Source organism: Botrytis cinerea, chromosome 13, assembly GCF_000143535.2.
Source record: "Botrytis cinerea B05.10 chromosome 13, complete sequence".
Classification (NCBI taxonomy): domain Eukaryota; kingdom Fungi; phylum Ascomycota; class Leotiomycetes; order Helotiales; family Sclerotiniaceae; genus Botrytis; species Botrytis cinerea.
Genome location: NC_037322.1, coordinates 2,033,850 through 2,050,091, shown reverse-complemented (window position 1 = coordinate 2,050,091; position 16,242 = coordinate 2,033,850). Strand labels below are relative to the sequence as shown.

Here is a 16,242-nt window from a genome sequence, read left to right as displayed (position 1 = left end):
CTCCGTAAGTTACGCGCCGTGTTGTTGGGCTACTACATACATAGATAGGCACATACACACAAACAGATAGGTAGATAATAGTGCTTACTTGAAAGTAACTGGGTATATTATGTTATGTTATATTGAATTCGAGACATACAGATGGATAGGCGTTTATTTCTTATGTATTCAGATTGTGCTGTAAGGTCATGAGATGTATTATTGATGTGTTGTGCGTATCGGTCAGGTAGGTATCGAGTGAGATATGTATTCAGGGAAAGGATTTGTAGATCGGACTTTGGATTTCGTAATGGGCTTAGATAGGGAGGTAGGTAGTTTACGGTCGTAACACTTGCAGAAATTGAAAGGAGCAGAGCCTTATGGGATTGAGATGTACCATGTTACTTGGACATCAAGATTGATGGACCGGTAAGATGGATACGATGAATAATTGACACTTTGTTCCCAAACAGTACATGGTCTCTAATGTGTTAAGCTGAGCCGAGTGATAGGTAACCTTAGTATATGTGGTATAAGGCAGATGGATACATTTCATTTCACAGGATGAAAGCTGAATGAATGATGATACCTAGTAATGATGGGGTGGATTACCGAACGTGGGGAAAGAAAAGGAGGCTGCGTTGCGTTGCGTTGCGTGACTGATAATTTAATCATCGATACCTACATGCAGACAACACAGCTTACTTTTCTGATCATCCCTTCTTCTCTCAAATATCACATCCATACCATTTGGAATCTTGAAACAACTTTCATATCATGAGTCTTCGATCTTACGTCTGGAAATATCATCTGTATGTTTCGTGCTACGTTGTATGATATTCACAGGTTGATTTTTGGTTTTGATACTGATATCACGATGTAGATATAAGTGCCATGTGATGTGATACCCCCCACGCTCTCAATCCCATCTTAATTTCTCATCTCAGCTCGTCGTTTCATTAGCTAAGCATTGTCTGTCGGTCATCTTTCAACAACTAGTATATAGACATAAATCATAATAAAAAACAAATAATAATAAAATAAAAATAAGATAAAAATAAGATAAAAATAAGATAAAAATATCCAGCTTCCCAGAATCTCACACGATCAAAAAACACAATCCCCATCCCAAAAACAAACACCTACCGAAATAATCAATCAGCCCAAGCAAAATCCCACCCGGCGAAGTACATTTCAAACTCAGGGGTAGGTCGCGTGGTTCCCAATTACTCCAGGGAGGTTACGGATCTTACATGCGCGTGGGTGTGTGAGTGTATTTATAGGATGGGTAGAATGGGATTTGATGACAGAAATGACGGGGAATGGAAGGGTCTGTACCGGATGGGGAGGGATGGATGGCGCAAAGATGGCGTGGTGAACTCTGAGGTGAGGTCAGATTGGAGTGAAAGGGGTGTTGGTTGGCATGGGGTATGATGGTGATGAGTTGGGCGTGGGGGTTATGATTGTTTGGCGATGAGGATGGAGATGGAGATGATTGCGAGTGAGAATACATGAATATACAGAATTTTTGGCAAAGATAATAAATAGTCATAGTAATAGCAATTAACAATAATAGAAAGACAATAGTTACAATACAAATACAAATATGAACATTTCTATATCCCACCCATTTCCAAACCCAACTCAACGCTATAACATATATACATTTACAATTCCTCTCCAAGAATTCATTCAGGATCAATAATAGAAACGGAGTTATTAGATACTGAACAGGATAGACATCAATGATATGGTAAGACGTTTGATGAATAATGAATAATGAATTGAGGTCGATGTAACGATGACCCAGCCCAAGCCGCCTGACACTCACTTACTCACCCCCTCACATTACCACAACATTTCTCGATATTTCTCGAGTAATTTGGAGGGGGAAATAAATCTTAAATATCTTTAATTAGAATAATATAAACAGAAATAAACTAAATGAGTACCTTCTCTATTTGTATCTACGAAATTAACATGTATATTATTTATCCTTCATCACATCCTCTTCTTCCGCTTCCGCTTCCGCTTCCCCTTTTTTCCCCGCGTTGTGAATCGAGATGTTGATTATAATCATTCCAACGACAACGACAACGACAATGATGATAAGATAAATATAAATGTAAATATAAATATAAACACAAACACAGTCTGTCAATTCTAAACGCTCATACTTATACACCTTATCATAATATATATCTAAAACAATAGGAAATTATTTATTATTCCTTTCCTTTCCTTTCCCACCACTCTTCCCCCTCTCTTTCCCCCTTTCCCTTTCCCCTCTCCCTCCCTGATTCTCGTTTAATAAAGCCCCAAATCTCAATATCAATACTCAATTCCTAATCCCAATATAATCACTTCACATCATATCACTTCAATCCCCTATTTAACATTACATCCTGAGATGAATAAATGAATAAATGAATAAATAAACAAATAAACGAATACCCCATGATCCCATCCCGCAAAACATATCCATTCTCCTATTCAATTCCAGATTTTCGTTTATGTTTCCATCTTCATCTCCAAATTTCACTACAAATTTCACTACGCCACACACAACAGATAGAAACCCAATATCTAGCATCTATCTATATATCCTTTTCCTTATCTTCATCTCTATCTCTATCTTCTCACCTCTCATTTCATTTCATTTTATCTCTATCCTCTCCCTTCTTCCCAGCTATCTCTAACTCTAACTCTCCTCTCCACGAACCCACGAATCCGCACATTACATCCAGCATATAAACTATATACACCTCATCTACAAACTGTAGCCTGTAACTCCTATTTACAAATCTGATCCATCTACAAACATACAACACAAATCCAAAAGTAAAGTAACAAATTCATCCATCCATCCACCCCTCAATCCCAGTCCCAATCCTAATCCAGAAATCCAACCAAAGATCCATCAACATCACATACAATACATAAATACATACTCGGCTAACACCCTTTCACCCTTTTGACTTTTCCCTTTTCTTTCCGTGAAACCTTTTCACTTTCCCTTAATTGCAATCGATTGTGATTAATCCCAATCCCAATCCCAATCCCAATCCCCCCAAATTCCAAGATTCAAAATCTAAACCCTCCCAGGATATCTTACCCATTCATCCATCTACATATCCTCATCTCACCTACCCATCTATCTATATGCTCCACATCTCAAATCCAAATCCAAGTGTAAATCTAAGTCTAATTCCTATTCCCTACTCTCTATTCATTCCATCCCATTTTATCCCATGCCATTACAAACCCCATGATTCAAATCCCTACTCTTCAAAACCCTAACCTGCCCTACCCTACCCTCTCCTCTCTTCTCTTCTATTCTCCCTCCTTTTCCCTCCCACTTCCTCCCCCTCCCCCTCTTTCCCCCTCCAATCCCTTCCTCAATCCCTCCCTCAATCCCTCCCTCAATCCCTCCCTCAATCCCTCCCTCAATCCCTCCCTCAATCCCTCAAATCTTGCTCTCCCCCCTCCTAATCTTGTATCTTCCATATTTTCCATTTTCCATCTTGTATACATAACACTTCTCCATCCTGTTTCCCCTTCTCCTCCTTCTTTTTCTCCTCTCCTCCTTTTCCCCTTTCCCTATCCTCTCTCTGCTATTCCTTCCTTCGGTTTATATTCCCTTGTACCCTCATTCATTCATTCACACTTCACCTCCCCCTCCCCTACAACAAACCTTCCTTCCTAATCTACCTCTTCATTCGAATATCCCTCCCCAAATTATTACTATCATCATTATCTTCCTTCTCCCTTTCCATAACCCGACATTTAACATCCAATATCCCCATCCTCATCCTCATCCCAGTCCCAATCCCATCTTTACTTTTCTCAACTACCAAACATCTCATCTTCATTTCCAAATCACTACTATTAGTTAATCAAGACCATCAACAACACTTCAAGTCACTCACATCACATCAAATCACTCACAATCATATCAAAGGAATCAAAAAGTTTGTATCAATGTTTATTTTTTATTCTCTTCCTCTCCCCCCCCTCTCCTTTCCCCTCACTAAAAACTATCTATTCTCTGCTTGCTTTCATTTTGCAAGTCATAATACAATTGTTCCGTATTCCCATTCCCCTTAACTTTTATATCATCCACTGCCTATCCTTCCATTCCAGTTCCCATCCATTCAGATCATATACAAAGATTCATGCTCCCTCTCGGAAGTTCATGATCTTATTCTCTCAAAAAGAGGAAAAGCTCGAACTAAAAAAAAAATCCCAAGGACTTTCTTAAAAATCCATTATGTGGTATCATCCCAACGCCAGTTGAAATAAAATCCGCTGGTATCAAAACATTCTTTGAAAAAGAAACCATTCAGTTTCCTTCATAACACTTTTCCTCCAAAAAAAAAAGGCTTTTGTGTAAAATGAAGAAGAAAAAAAAGACGCAAAAGAACACCGATCCATAATTTCCCATTCCATACCAGTTTATTCCCATACCAGTGTTCTTTCCATCCCCCAAATATGTGTGGAAGTTGTTGACCTTTTTCTTCCAAGTCGCTATGTGAATATGTAAAAGAAGAAAAGAAAAAAAAAAAGCAGACAAATATCCCACCCCTCCTTGATCCTGTGATTGTAAAACATTCGCTATAATGCAAACTAAAAAAAAGCAAAAAGACATTAATTCGTGCCCAATGCTATGACCATGTAAAAATTCCACACGTCTTGTTTCTATGCCAAGAAACTCCATGACGATGAATGCAGTTTTGACTGTGAAGTCGATGTATGACTTTATATGTACCAGAAGGTAATGTAAGTCGAACGTATAAATTGTTGTATACTGATGTTGTTTACTCGATGCGCAGGGAACCAATTACATTATGCGACTAACACGTAGTATTGTCCAGAAATTTACCACCCCTTGGAATGATACTCTCCCAAGCCTTGACTGAAATATTGATTCCAGCTTGAGTTAAGAGCTTGATCATCCTTATCCATATAAACACCCTCTGGGTATTGTTTAAGGTTGGCAACATCATGTGCAGTGTGTCTTCGTTTGAGAGCTGCAGCAGCTTCATTGACTGATGACTTTTGTCTTCTCTCCCAGAGGAGATTTTGACGAAGACTAACAGTCAATTCAGTTGCGAGCATGTTTCTTCTTGTAGTTCTTGGTGAGAGTGCTTGTTGATGTGCGGTAGCGTTGGTGGTTGTCTTGATAATAGGTTGAGCTCCACGAGGAACTTCGGCAATTGGTTTGAGTCCTCTCATCATAAGAGGAGTTTCATCGGATTCGGGTGATGCTGCAAGAGAAGGACCACTTGGTGAAGAGTTTCGAGATCTTCGAAGAGCTGGAGTGGATCGAGAAGCTTCGGTGGCAAGTGCTTGAGCACGATCGTTTTGGTGAAGCATGGTGGTGATCAATGATCGTCTGGAAGTAAGTTGAGGTCTTGAATCAACTCGTTGAAAGAAGGTCTTGTCATCGATACTTGCGTTTCCAGAGTCCTCGACTGAATCTTCCCAATCGGAAGAATCATCGTCATCGTCAATGGCAGATTCGTCGACATCATCCTCATCATCTGTCTCGAAGACGTCGTCATCGAATGCTTCCTCTTGAATGGTTCTAGTGGCAACCTCTTCTTGGAAAGAGGTTTGCTTCTTGGCCAAAGGCTTTTGAAGCTTGTCAGTCAATGCACTGCGTGGTTGCATTCGGTTTGGCAGAGAGCTCTCATCTTCGTTTGATGATCCACCGAAGCTGAATTTAGCTGGCTTCTTCTTTTGTTGAAGAGTTAATGGTTTGTCATCCATGGAAGCTGCTTGTTCACTGAGTGAGTCTTCACCGGAAGATCCACCAAGCGCGAACATTTGCTTCTTCTTGGGTGCAAGTGCTTTTGAATCGGTGGCGAGGATATCGGCGGTGGGTATTGAGGAGGGTACGGTGTTGAGGGGGATTGAACGCATTGAACTGCTGACGTGTGCAGGTGAGAGCGAGAAACCCTTGACAACGGAAGTGGCACTCTTTTCGGAGTTGCTGCTTGATGATTCCATGGTGGCAGATGGATTTGATGAATGGGCGGAGAAAGAATCGTTTGATGGCATGGCAGGTGATTCATATTTTGGTTGGATGAATTCTGGGATTCTCTCGGCGAGTGGCGCAAGGTAGGGTGTAGAGATTGTAAGAGGAGCCAAATCTTTCTTTTCCTTGATAGTGATGACCATCTTCTCAAGATCATCAGGTGTAATGTGACGTTCCTTTCCTCGACTTCTGCTGTTGCAAGAATCTTGTCGGTGGATTTGTCGGTGTGAAATGTCGAGTGGGGAGGAATCGGAACCTTCTTCGAATTCGATGGCCTCTTCGTCAACGAGTGAATCTAAACTTCCACTTAATTCTGGAACATTGTTTGAATCTAGACCTTCGGAACTTCTTGAGGATCGTGAAATGATGGGGGTGGTGGTGTTTGCTTCTGACGTTGGTTCACAGCAAAAGGTTTCTCGGTTCCATAATCTCCAGCTTAAGTTTTCTAATCTTTGGCCTTCTTCTAAGGATCCAGCACATCTGGAGAAGACTGTGGCGAGGAGTGTTAGTTAGTACGGTGAATGGTAGGAATGCCATGACGCGAATGATCCCACGAGTGAATTCGGGGGCAGAGAAAACTTACCAGTCCACATGCTGTAAAGGTTCTCGACGTTTCTCGTATCGACTTTGTGAATGAGTCCGGCGTCAACGGTCAAGACCGGCGCATTTAATCTTGAAGGCATGATGATTGTGTTGTGGAATTGAAGTTTTGCTCGAACGCACGAGCTGTTATGAAAGTGAAGGCACGACTGCGGGAAGAAGTCGCGATATGATCGCGAAATGGTGGAGGAATGTGAGGTGACAGGGAATCGAGGTGTTGGTGGAGAAGGAGGAGGTTGCGAGTTGTGGTTGTAGGTTTACGTTGGGGTTGCCAAAGTGTGGAGGGAAAAGAGGTTGATGGACCGAATGTGGGTGAAGTCAAGTATAAGTATTAAATAAGCGTTTTCGGAACAAATCGCCTTTTTTTCCTGCTGGGTCCGTTTTAATCGAAATGGATTTTCCGGCGAGGGAGAGAGCGGTAGGAGAATCGAGTGTTCCTGCGTGTATTGTATTGTATTGTATTGTATTTTCTGGGGACGGTGAGGTGAGGTGAGGTGAATGTGAGTGTGAATGTGAGTGTGAATGTGAGTGTGAGTGTGAGTGTGAATGTTGAATGTTGAATAGAAAGACTGCTGGTGGTGGTGGTGATGGTGATGTTCGATAGATATTATATCCAAGCAATGCTCATGTAATGTAATGTGCTGGTCGGCTTTCTTTTAGACTGGCTGACTTTGACTGGGCTGGACTGGCTTTAGCTTTCCCAGCAGAAAGGCGGAAAAGAAAGAAAGCGAAAAAAAAAAAAGATTAAAAAATAATAATCCAGTGTGGGTCCTGGGATTCTTCTTCTTTTCTTTTCCACCAGGCCTGGCTGGCTCGTTTCTTCTGACGGTCGGTGAATTAAAATGCAGTCAAGAGTAAGTGAGCCAGAGGGCTAGATCTCTGCGCTTCTTTGCATTTTTCTCTTCTCTTCCCCGGTGGGAGTGGGCATGGAATGAGGATGGGAGGAAGGGTGGAGTGTGAGGGTGAGTGTGGGTGTGGGTGACTGCGTGTTCTCGGTGCAGAGGGAAATTGTTAGCGTCGTGCGTTAATTGCCCCTTTGAAAGGAATTATGTCTACTTTAGGACTAGACGCCCTTCCAACGTCCCTCGATCTATGCCCGATCGGGCCCTTCGTGATCATGCCCCCATTGGCGTTTATTCCCCCATTGGGCTAAGTAAACGGCCCTTTTCCAGATGAGATTCAAACGGCCCTAGTCCCCATCGAGCTGGTTTGCGTGCGTCTAGGGGCAATGGGGAAATTGTCAAGGAGTGCAATCATGTGCTCAAGAACCTGAAGATCGGTTCCAAACTTTCCCCATCCTTGTCTCCATCTCTTTACCCCTGGTTGCGAGTGAACGCAGCCATGAGGTCCAGACAAGATAGTGGATGGGAGTTGAATCGCGATGGGGAAAGGGGTGCTAGGGCGGAAAGAGTAGTAGTTGGTCGGTGCTAAGCAGAATGGGGACATAACTCGGGAGGCGCCAGAAAGACTCCTTTCCATTTCAGGTATATGTGACTAAAAGCCGATGGAAGGCCATTGCTTGCACCGTCACTCACGTTTCTGGCGAGGGCGAGGGCGAGGGATGGCTATGATGATGGCTATGGCTATGGCCATGAGCTATGGCGATGGCTGTTTTGAGTGAAAAGATTCATTTTAGCACCTTACTTACTCATTCGCGTCCAATCTATTGATACGATTGGGCAAAACAATCGGTAGATGAGAATGGTACCTAAGCATGAGAGTGGTGAGGGCGAGGGGGAGGTGAGGGCGAGGGTGGGCGAGCGGCAGTGTGAGGACGAGTGAGTGGGCGTGGGAGGGTGACTGCCGTTCCATCAATCATCACGCATCACGCATCAATCACCAAGCAATCAATCAATCTATGCCAATCTACACGCCGAGGCGTCCCCCTTGACTCCATACACATGATGAGGATGAAGTATCCCGATTTTAACTTCGCCTCAATTCGCCCCATCTCACCTCAAGTCAACTCAATTCAATGCACAAGCACCAGCACCAGCACCAGCACAAGCACAAGCACAAATCAATGCATGATTGACAAGTGGAGTGGAATCCCATCCATACTCTTGTCCATTACCGCCTTATCAAACAAGCGTGCATCACATGTCCCATTGATCATTTAAAGTCTCCGGCTATCTCTCCATCCATCTCGCCATCCAGAGACAGAATCTCCCAGTGCAAACCCTCCAAACCTTATAAACCCTCTCCCATAAGCTCTACGCCCATTCCGTGGCTATGATCCCCGGTAGCACTCTGATCCCGATGATGAATCACGTCCAACAGATCCGAGGATTATCACTTTCTGCTCTGCACACAAGCCAAAGAAAGTCCCGGACTGACGGACAGGCGGACGGACTGAACTGAACTGGAACTGGAACTGTGACTGGAACGGCATCGGGGACTGGTTGGTATTGGAGCAGAAAAACTTAACCCGCATTCATCCACCACATGATTCAATGGTAACACGGTAGGAACCCGGTACCCTAGGCCTTTTCACTCCCAGCCTCTGGTATTGAGAATATGACACTGGTGGGAGTAGCGAGAGTAGCGAGAGTAGTGAGAGTTTGATATTCCACTCAACGTGTCTTGCTTTACTTGTCTACTGACATTGGATATTGTTTAATGGGGAATGGGAATGGGATTGGGATTGGGATGGGAACTGGTCTTCGGGATACCCCAATTGTTCAGATCAGATGGGATTTTAGATCATTCATTCATTCATTCTTTCTCTCTTCATTCATGCCTTGAAAAAAATGGGTACTTCACTTCCCGTATCATCAAATAATACATTGGATTGTATGTATCTCTACAGATTACCGCCAACTAACCTTTGTGACATCGCCAATCCAATCCAATCCCCTATCCCATCTATCACCTTCTCAATTCCCAACCCCCAATCCCCAATCCCACTCCCATTCGTCCACCTCATCAACTCTCACCTATTCATCACTCACCACTCCATCATCCCCCTTCTCCAAATGACCTCCCACCCCAACCCTCCTCTTCTCCTTTCCTCGCCCCATCACCATCACCAACCCAAACCCCTCCCAGATCCAAACTCACCCATCCATCCATCTACCCACAAGCCCCAACACAAGCCTCAAACAAACCACCAGCACCAGCACCAGCACCAGCACCACCCACCACCGCCATCACTGAAACCCGAAGATCTTCCTGCAGGGACCTCCCTCCCATCTCAACCCATCCCTCACTGAATCAAACCAAATCAAATCAGCTGATATACATACACACACATATACATAAACCCATAGTTACATAAAAAAAACCCACAAAATTTAGAGCATATTCCATCCATGCATTCATCCATCCAGTCTCCCAGTCTCCCAGTCCATTCATAACTTCTCACACCACATCACTTTGCGAATCCACTCAGCCCGCCCGTAAACAACAAGCAAGCAAGCAAGCACCAAGTACCAAATACCAACCCAAGCACCAAGCACCCTAACTACTACTATCTCCTCCCTATAAACCCCGAAATATTTTTTTTGGATAAAAAAAAAAGATGAAAAAAAAAAAGAGTAAAGCCTCATACCCTACAATTCGTATACACTATTCATTCGCCACATAAAGGGTCCTTTAGTTCTTCTAGATTTTTGGGGCGGAAGGGAGGGTTATGGGTGTTAGTGTTAGACCCTTCCATAATGTGGTATTCTCATTCTATTTACATATCTCATATCTTTGAGCCAGCCAGCCGTTCGGTCGGTCGGTCGATTGGGTATATAGTATAGTATAGTATAGTAAAGTATAGTATTATAGCAGAATAATACTCTTCAATTTCCTTCTATTCCCTTCAATTCAATTCAATCCAATTCAATCCAATCCTAATATCCTAGTACATACATACATACCAAAGACCACGAGGGAGGGAGGGAGGGAGGCCAAGGAAGAAAAGAAAAGAGAAAATAGGAGCAGGGAGGAGGAGTTTCGGTACCGAGAGGATTTCCCGATCTTCTCGCTATTGTGTTGTGTTGTGTTGTATTATGCTATACGATACGATACGATACTATACTGTGTACATGTACTAAGATCAACATCGATTCTATCCGTACATATGATTTTCGTACGTGTGGGATGATTTCCGTACGGGGTGAGGATGAGGATAGAGTACGCAATACGGAATATGGAGAACCTCCTCATCTACCCACTCCACTCCACTCCACTTCATTCCTCAGCCTCAACCTCGTGTGTGTGTGTATGTGTGTGTATTCGTAAGGTTAACGTGCGGGTGCGGGCTGGCCGAGAAAATACTATGGTGTGTGGCGCATGAAAGGATGGAGGGAGGTGGAAGTGGAGGGGACTGTGGAGGCTCGGGGAAGTAGACTCGTAGATAGATAGGTAGATAGGTAGGTGGCGAGCTTTTTCTATACATTTATATTTTTATATACTATACCATTCACAGAGACAGCTCGGCTCGAGGATATCGCGTCTCGCCTCTCGCCTCTCGTCTATCGTCTATTGTTCCATATCCAGCACAGTATCGATGTATTCGTATGCATGCATGCATGCATACATTCGATTCGATTCGTATCTATCAAATAAGTGAGTGAGTGAGTGAGTGGCCATCCATCCATCCATCCATCCATCCATCCATCCATCCATCCATCCACTTGCGAAATACGAGATTTGATTGAGTATGATGAGTAGATTGTATATGCATTCTCTCTTCCTCTGCCTCTGCCTCTGTCATATCCCACCTCACTCCACCCCCTGGAGAAATAACTAGAAAAAGTGAAGAGAAATAGATATATTAGATATCGAAGGTTATCTTGGACTTAGATCTAGACTTGAAATTCATACATATGTAAGTTCTTGTTCGGGGACGAGGCAGGGGGTTGTTTTAATGTGTGCATTATGTGAGCAAGTAGGTTCATAGATCGATAGGTTCTAGAATAGCTAAACTTTGAAGGGGAGATGAGGGGGAGGATATAACTTCTAACTTTCGTTGATTATTAGTTAGGTATATATTCTGGTGATATTGACATCGATATTTCCATCACCATCAATCTCAATCTCAATCTCAACGTCAAACTCGAACCCATGGCCAAGTACAACTCTAAATTCTCGATCTCGGGCTAGAAGCCAGAAAAGAACCCCCCCCCCAAACACCAATTAACTATATTAAGATGAACAATAACCCTCCATCAAATCCTTCCCATAAGCTTTTCAATTTTCCGAAAGTTTCTCCTTTGCAGCTTGGGATGTGGTGATTCGATCGATATGGATATTGATATTGACGTTCGATATTAGATATCGCTGTCCGATACGACATCAAAACCAAACGTCTAATTCGCCTCTCTCCCGTCTTACCTTACCATCCGGATTAACACCCGTCAATTCTCCCGCTCAAACTCTAACCTTATAATATAATATAATATAATATCCTTTCGACCACTATCCGTCCGTCCCTCGTCCCGAATCCGCAACCTTATATCTGACACCTGTATGTATTGTGATGTGTGTTATATTGCCCCGTCTCGTTCAATTTACTAATGATATATCCCAACCCAACTCAAAATCACCAAATCATTAATTCCCGACCGACCCCTAATCTTGAAATACCTCGGTGTTTTTCATTCATTCATTCATTCATGCATTCGTCGTATCGTATCTTGCTATAAGGTTCCAAGCCCATACCCACATCATTCACAGCCTCATCCAAATCCAAATCCAAATCCAAATCCAAATCTATATCCATACCCAAAGCATATCTATCAGCAGCCAGCATACATACCCGCACGCACGCACGCACCTCGGCAGACAGACTCAAAGTCCGTCTAGTACCGAGGTGAGTACCGGAACCAGCACCAGAACCGGAAGCGGAAGCGAACCCAAAACCGGGGAAGAGGAAAAATAGAAGAGATCAAGAGATCAAGATTTCTTGGCGGCGTTTACATAATACCTGGTACATAATGCGTAGTTAATATATATCGGGATCAGAGAATTCCGATTTGTTAATTTTTCCGTGGGAGCGGTGGAGAGGGATTTTGAATTTGAATTTCGTTTTGAGTTTGATTTTGATTTTGATGTTTGGGTATGACAGAGAGAGAGGGATAGAGAGAGAGAGAGAGAGAGAGAGGATGGAGAAATAGAAAGAGAAAGAGAAAGAAAGAAATTCTCAACATATTAATACAACCTATGGGAAACACAAACAATGAATCTAGTAACCAAAAATCACACAACTGTACAACCGTGCAACCAAATGAAGTACATCCGATACCTATGTATGTAGAGAAATCGTGTGGTCATTTGTCCTTCTCTCCTGTACTATGATGGACGATGATATGCTATGCTATGCTATGCTATGCTATGCTGTGTAATGTAAGATGATGGATGGTTCTCTCTGTTCTTCCTTTCTGTGTTTCTCTTCCTAGGTTGTTAGCCTTAGGGAATGAATGAATGAATGATTGACTGAGCGATCGATATCCGATTACCACGACAGTGGTTTGTATACATGTTCACATTCAGACATATATACATATTCAAGTTCCCTTGCATATGCTTCAAGATATCTAATAGGTAATATTTATCTATTAATCAATCAATCAATCAATCAAAATATTTCCCCAGATGGTAATTCCTTCCCTTTTTTTCTTTCTTTTTTTTCGTTTGTCCTATCTATATTCCAGATCACAAGGTTGGTTATCTATCCATCTATCTATCAAAAAAAAAAATACCTATAAATACATCGCATCATATCACATCATCCCCTTCAAAAAAAAAAAACAAAAAAAAAACAAAAAACACATTCATTCCATCATCACCCCCAGAAAAGTCCATTCAGCCTAGAACGTCCAGATCAGCCTCACCGTGTTCGCTGGGAATGTCTCAATATGCAATGCGATGCACGAGATGCACGAGATGGATAGATAGATAGATGGAGGGCGCACTTCCGAATCCGTATTGGGTAATTGTGTTGTATTTTATTTTGGTTATGGGATTGTATCTGTATGAGATGAATAGATGGGAGATGGAGATAGATATGTATTTATATAGTATTTATTTATTCATCTTTCGAGAATGAGATTTTGATATATATATATATATATATATATTTAACATAAATCCAGATTCAGATCTTCAAACTACTTACTATCTACCTACTCACTACTTTCATCATCTTCAAACTCTCACCTCCTCGACCAAATACCTACATATACAACACCACCATCCATCAATTCCACATTTCAAATCTAATATCACATCTTCCGCATTCCCCTTCCCCTTTCCATTCTCCTCTCCTAACCCAAACCCAGTATAAACATGAACACAAATGCCAAAACAGTACACAACGAAGATTACCCCCGCCAAGCAAAATGGCGAACACATATACATACCTAAGTCCATACATACACACAGCTGTCAAGACCAATCTCTCTCCACTCATTTTCTATCACAATCTTCTGAATCGAATCTGATAAAATAAAATAAAAAATCGACGGAGGTCTTTCTTTTGTTTTTGTTTTGGATGGGTTGATCGGAGACGGGGGTGATTGAGATGCTTCCCCGGAGTTTGGGGATGGGGATGGGGATGATGATGATGATGTGGTTGGTGTATTTGAGATTTGGTGTGATTGGGGTTTGTGATTTGTGATTCGTGGATTTATAGTGATATGATGGAGGCGATGGGATGTGATGTGACGGGTAGTGAGTGATCTATCTATTATTGTTTTATACTGAGATCTCTCTTGATGAGATGTTTATTCTTGTGAATATGAAGAAGAGTAGGAGTATATGGATATCCTTCTGTAGATATATCAACCCGAATCCACTCAATTCAAAAACACATATCTAGATCGAATTGACTGACTGGCCCATCCCCCCCCTCCCCCCACATTATCCCTAATCTTTTATCTACCCCACGTTTTATATTCGGGAATTTGGGGAAGAATTCTAGATTTTATCTGCATGTGGATTTGGATATGGATATGAATATGCATTTGGGGTGTTGTGTTGTAATATCATGTATCTATTTATTATTGTATGCAGGATTGTATATATGATCGAGTGGTTTATTATTTTTGTTCTTGCTTCTACGAATCCATTATAATAAATATATATAAAATAAATCATAATATAAGAATTTATTAAAATAATATAACGAATCCTAGATCATTAGATTCTTAATAGTTTTAATCAATTAATTCAATTGTTATTAAATAATATAGAATTAAAGATGTAAATTGAAATAAAAGTGATTTGCTTTGCGAGAAATGTCATCTATCTATCTATCTATCTATCTATTTGTCAATAGCGATATCAATATCAGAATCAAATCAAATACACTGCTCATTCATTCATCCAGCACACCAGATATCACCACACATACCAAACAACGAATAAACAAACAAACACACACACAGGTCATCTGCACACCATTCGAGTCTTGAAACGTGAATCCCGACACTTACAGAGGACCGATGAATCTGGAATTTGCAAGTCTGGAGTCTGGAGTCTGGAGTCAAGTCTAGAGTGAAGTGAAGTCTGAAGATCGAAGCTTGGACAACCAACTCATGAAACATTATATTATTTGGTATGATATTATATTATCAGATCAGATCAGATCAGATCAATAGTTGTATTTGCTAAGGAAATAGATGGGAAATAGATGGATAATTGATATCAATATCAATATCAATATCAATATCAATATCATATTTAATACATGTTTAATTTTCCTCTTTTATTTGTATTTGTATTTCCATTTATCAATTTCCATCTCTCCCTCCTCAACCCCCCTCAAAAAATCTTCTGATCGTCTGGTCATTTATTTATTTATTCCTTTCCTTTCCTTTCCTTACCTCGCCTTTCCTTCATCACCCACTCACTTACTCACATGCTCGATCCTGCGGCGCGAAGATCCGCTTGTATGTATGTACTACTCATATGTACAATTTCTCACTTCTTTCCCCAAGCACGTAATGTTTCAAGATGATCGATATCTAGTCTCTCTAGTCTCTCTAGTCTCTCAATCTCCCACTCTCTCACTCAATCCAATATATTTATTTATCAATCTAGTTCGAATCAAACTCTCAATCAATTTCTTAGCGTATCCCATTCCATCCCATCTCGCAAAACCAACCTCCTCATTTCATCACGTTTTGTCAATCGAGATTGTGAGATTGCGAGATGAAACAATCGCTTGATCAGTGTTTTGTATTGTATTGTATTGTGTTACGATGGATTGATAGTAGATGGTAGATGGTAGATAGACGGTACAGGATGATCTGGAAGTGTGAGCATCAATGAATGATTGAAGTATGTCATACATCCATACAAACATAGACAAGAGCACAAAATAATGTACAACGCAAGAGACATTTTTATTCTCTTTATTCCTTTCCATTTATTTTTATTTTTTATTTGTTGATTTATTTATTGATCTCAAATCTCAGAATTCACATCCAACCGACATGTTTTGAAACCCGGGGATCGCGAACCGGTTGGTTGGATATTGGGCTTGCAGATGCCTGCATCGATAGATGATCGATCATCATTAGGGAGGTCGAGCGAGTGATGGATGAATAGATGGATGGGTGGGTGTATGATCTTTACTTGACATCAGGATATACTCGGTACACAGGGAGTAAACATCACTGCGAGAATAG

The 16,242-nt window shown here is 41.6% G+C and overlaps 1 protein-coding gene across 1 annotated transcript; it reads right to left on the bottom strand.

Moving 5' to 3' along the window:
• Positions 1–3,953: 3,953 nt before the first annotated feature.
• On the bottom strand, positions 3,954–7,399 carry BCIN_13g05400 (hypothetical protein). The gene is made up of 2 exons (XM_001554723.2): positions 6,603–7,399; positions 3,954–6,509 (listed from the first exon to the last, which is right to left on the bottom strand). The coding sequence occupies exons 1-2, from the start codon at positions 6,700–6,702 to the stop codon at positions 4,858–4,860; spliced, it is 1,752 nt and encodes a 583-aa protein (XP_001554773.1). The 5' UTR covers positions 6,703–7,399; the 3' UTR covers positions 3,954–4,857.
• Positions 7,400–16,242: the final 8,843 nt, after the last annotated feature.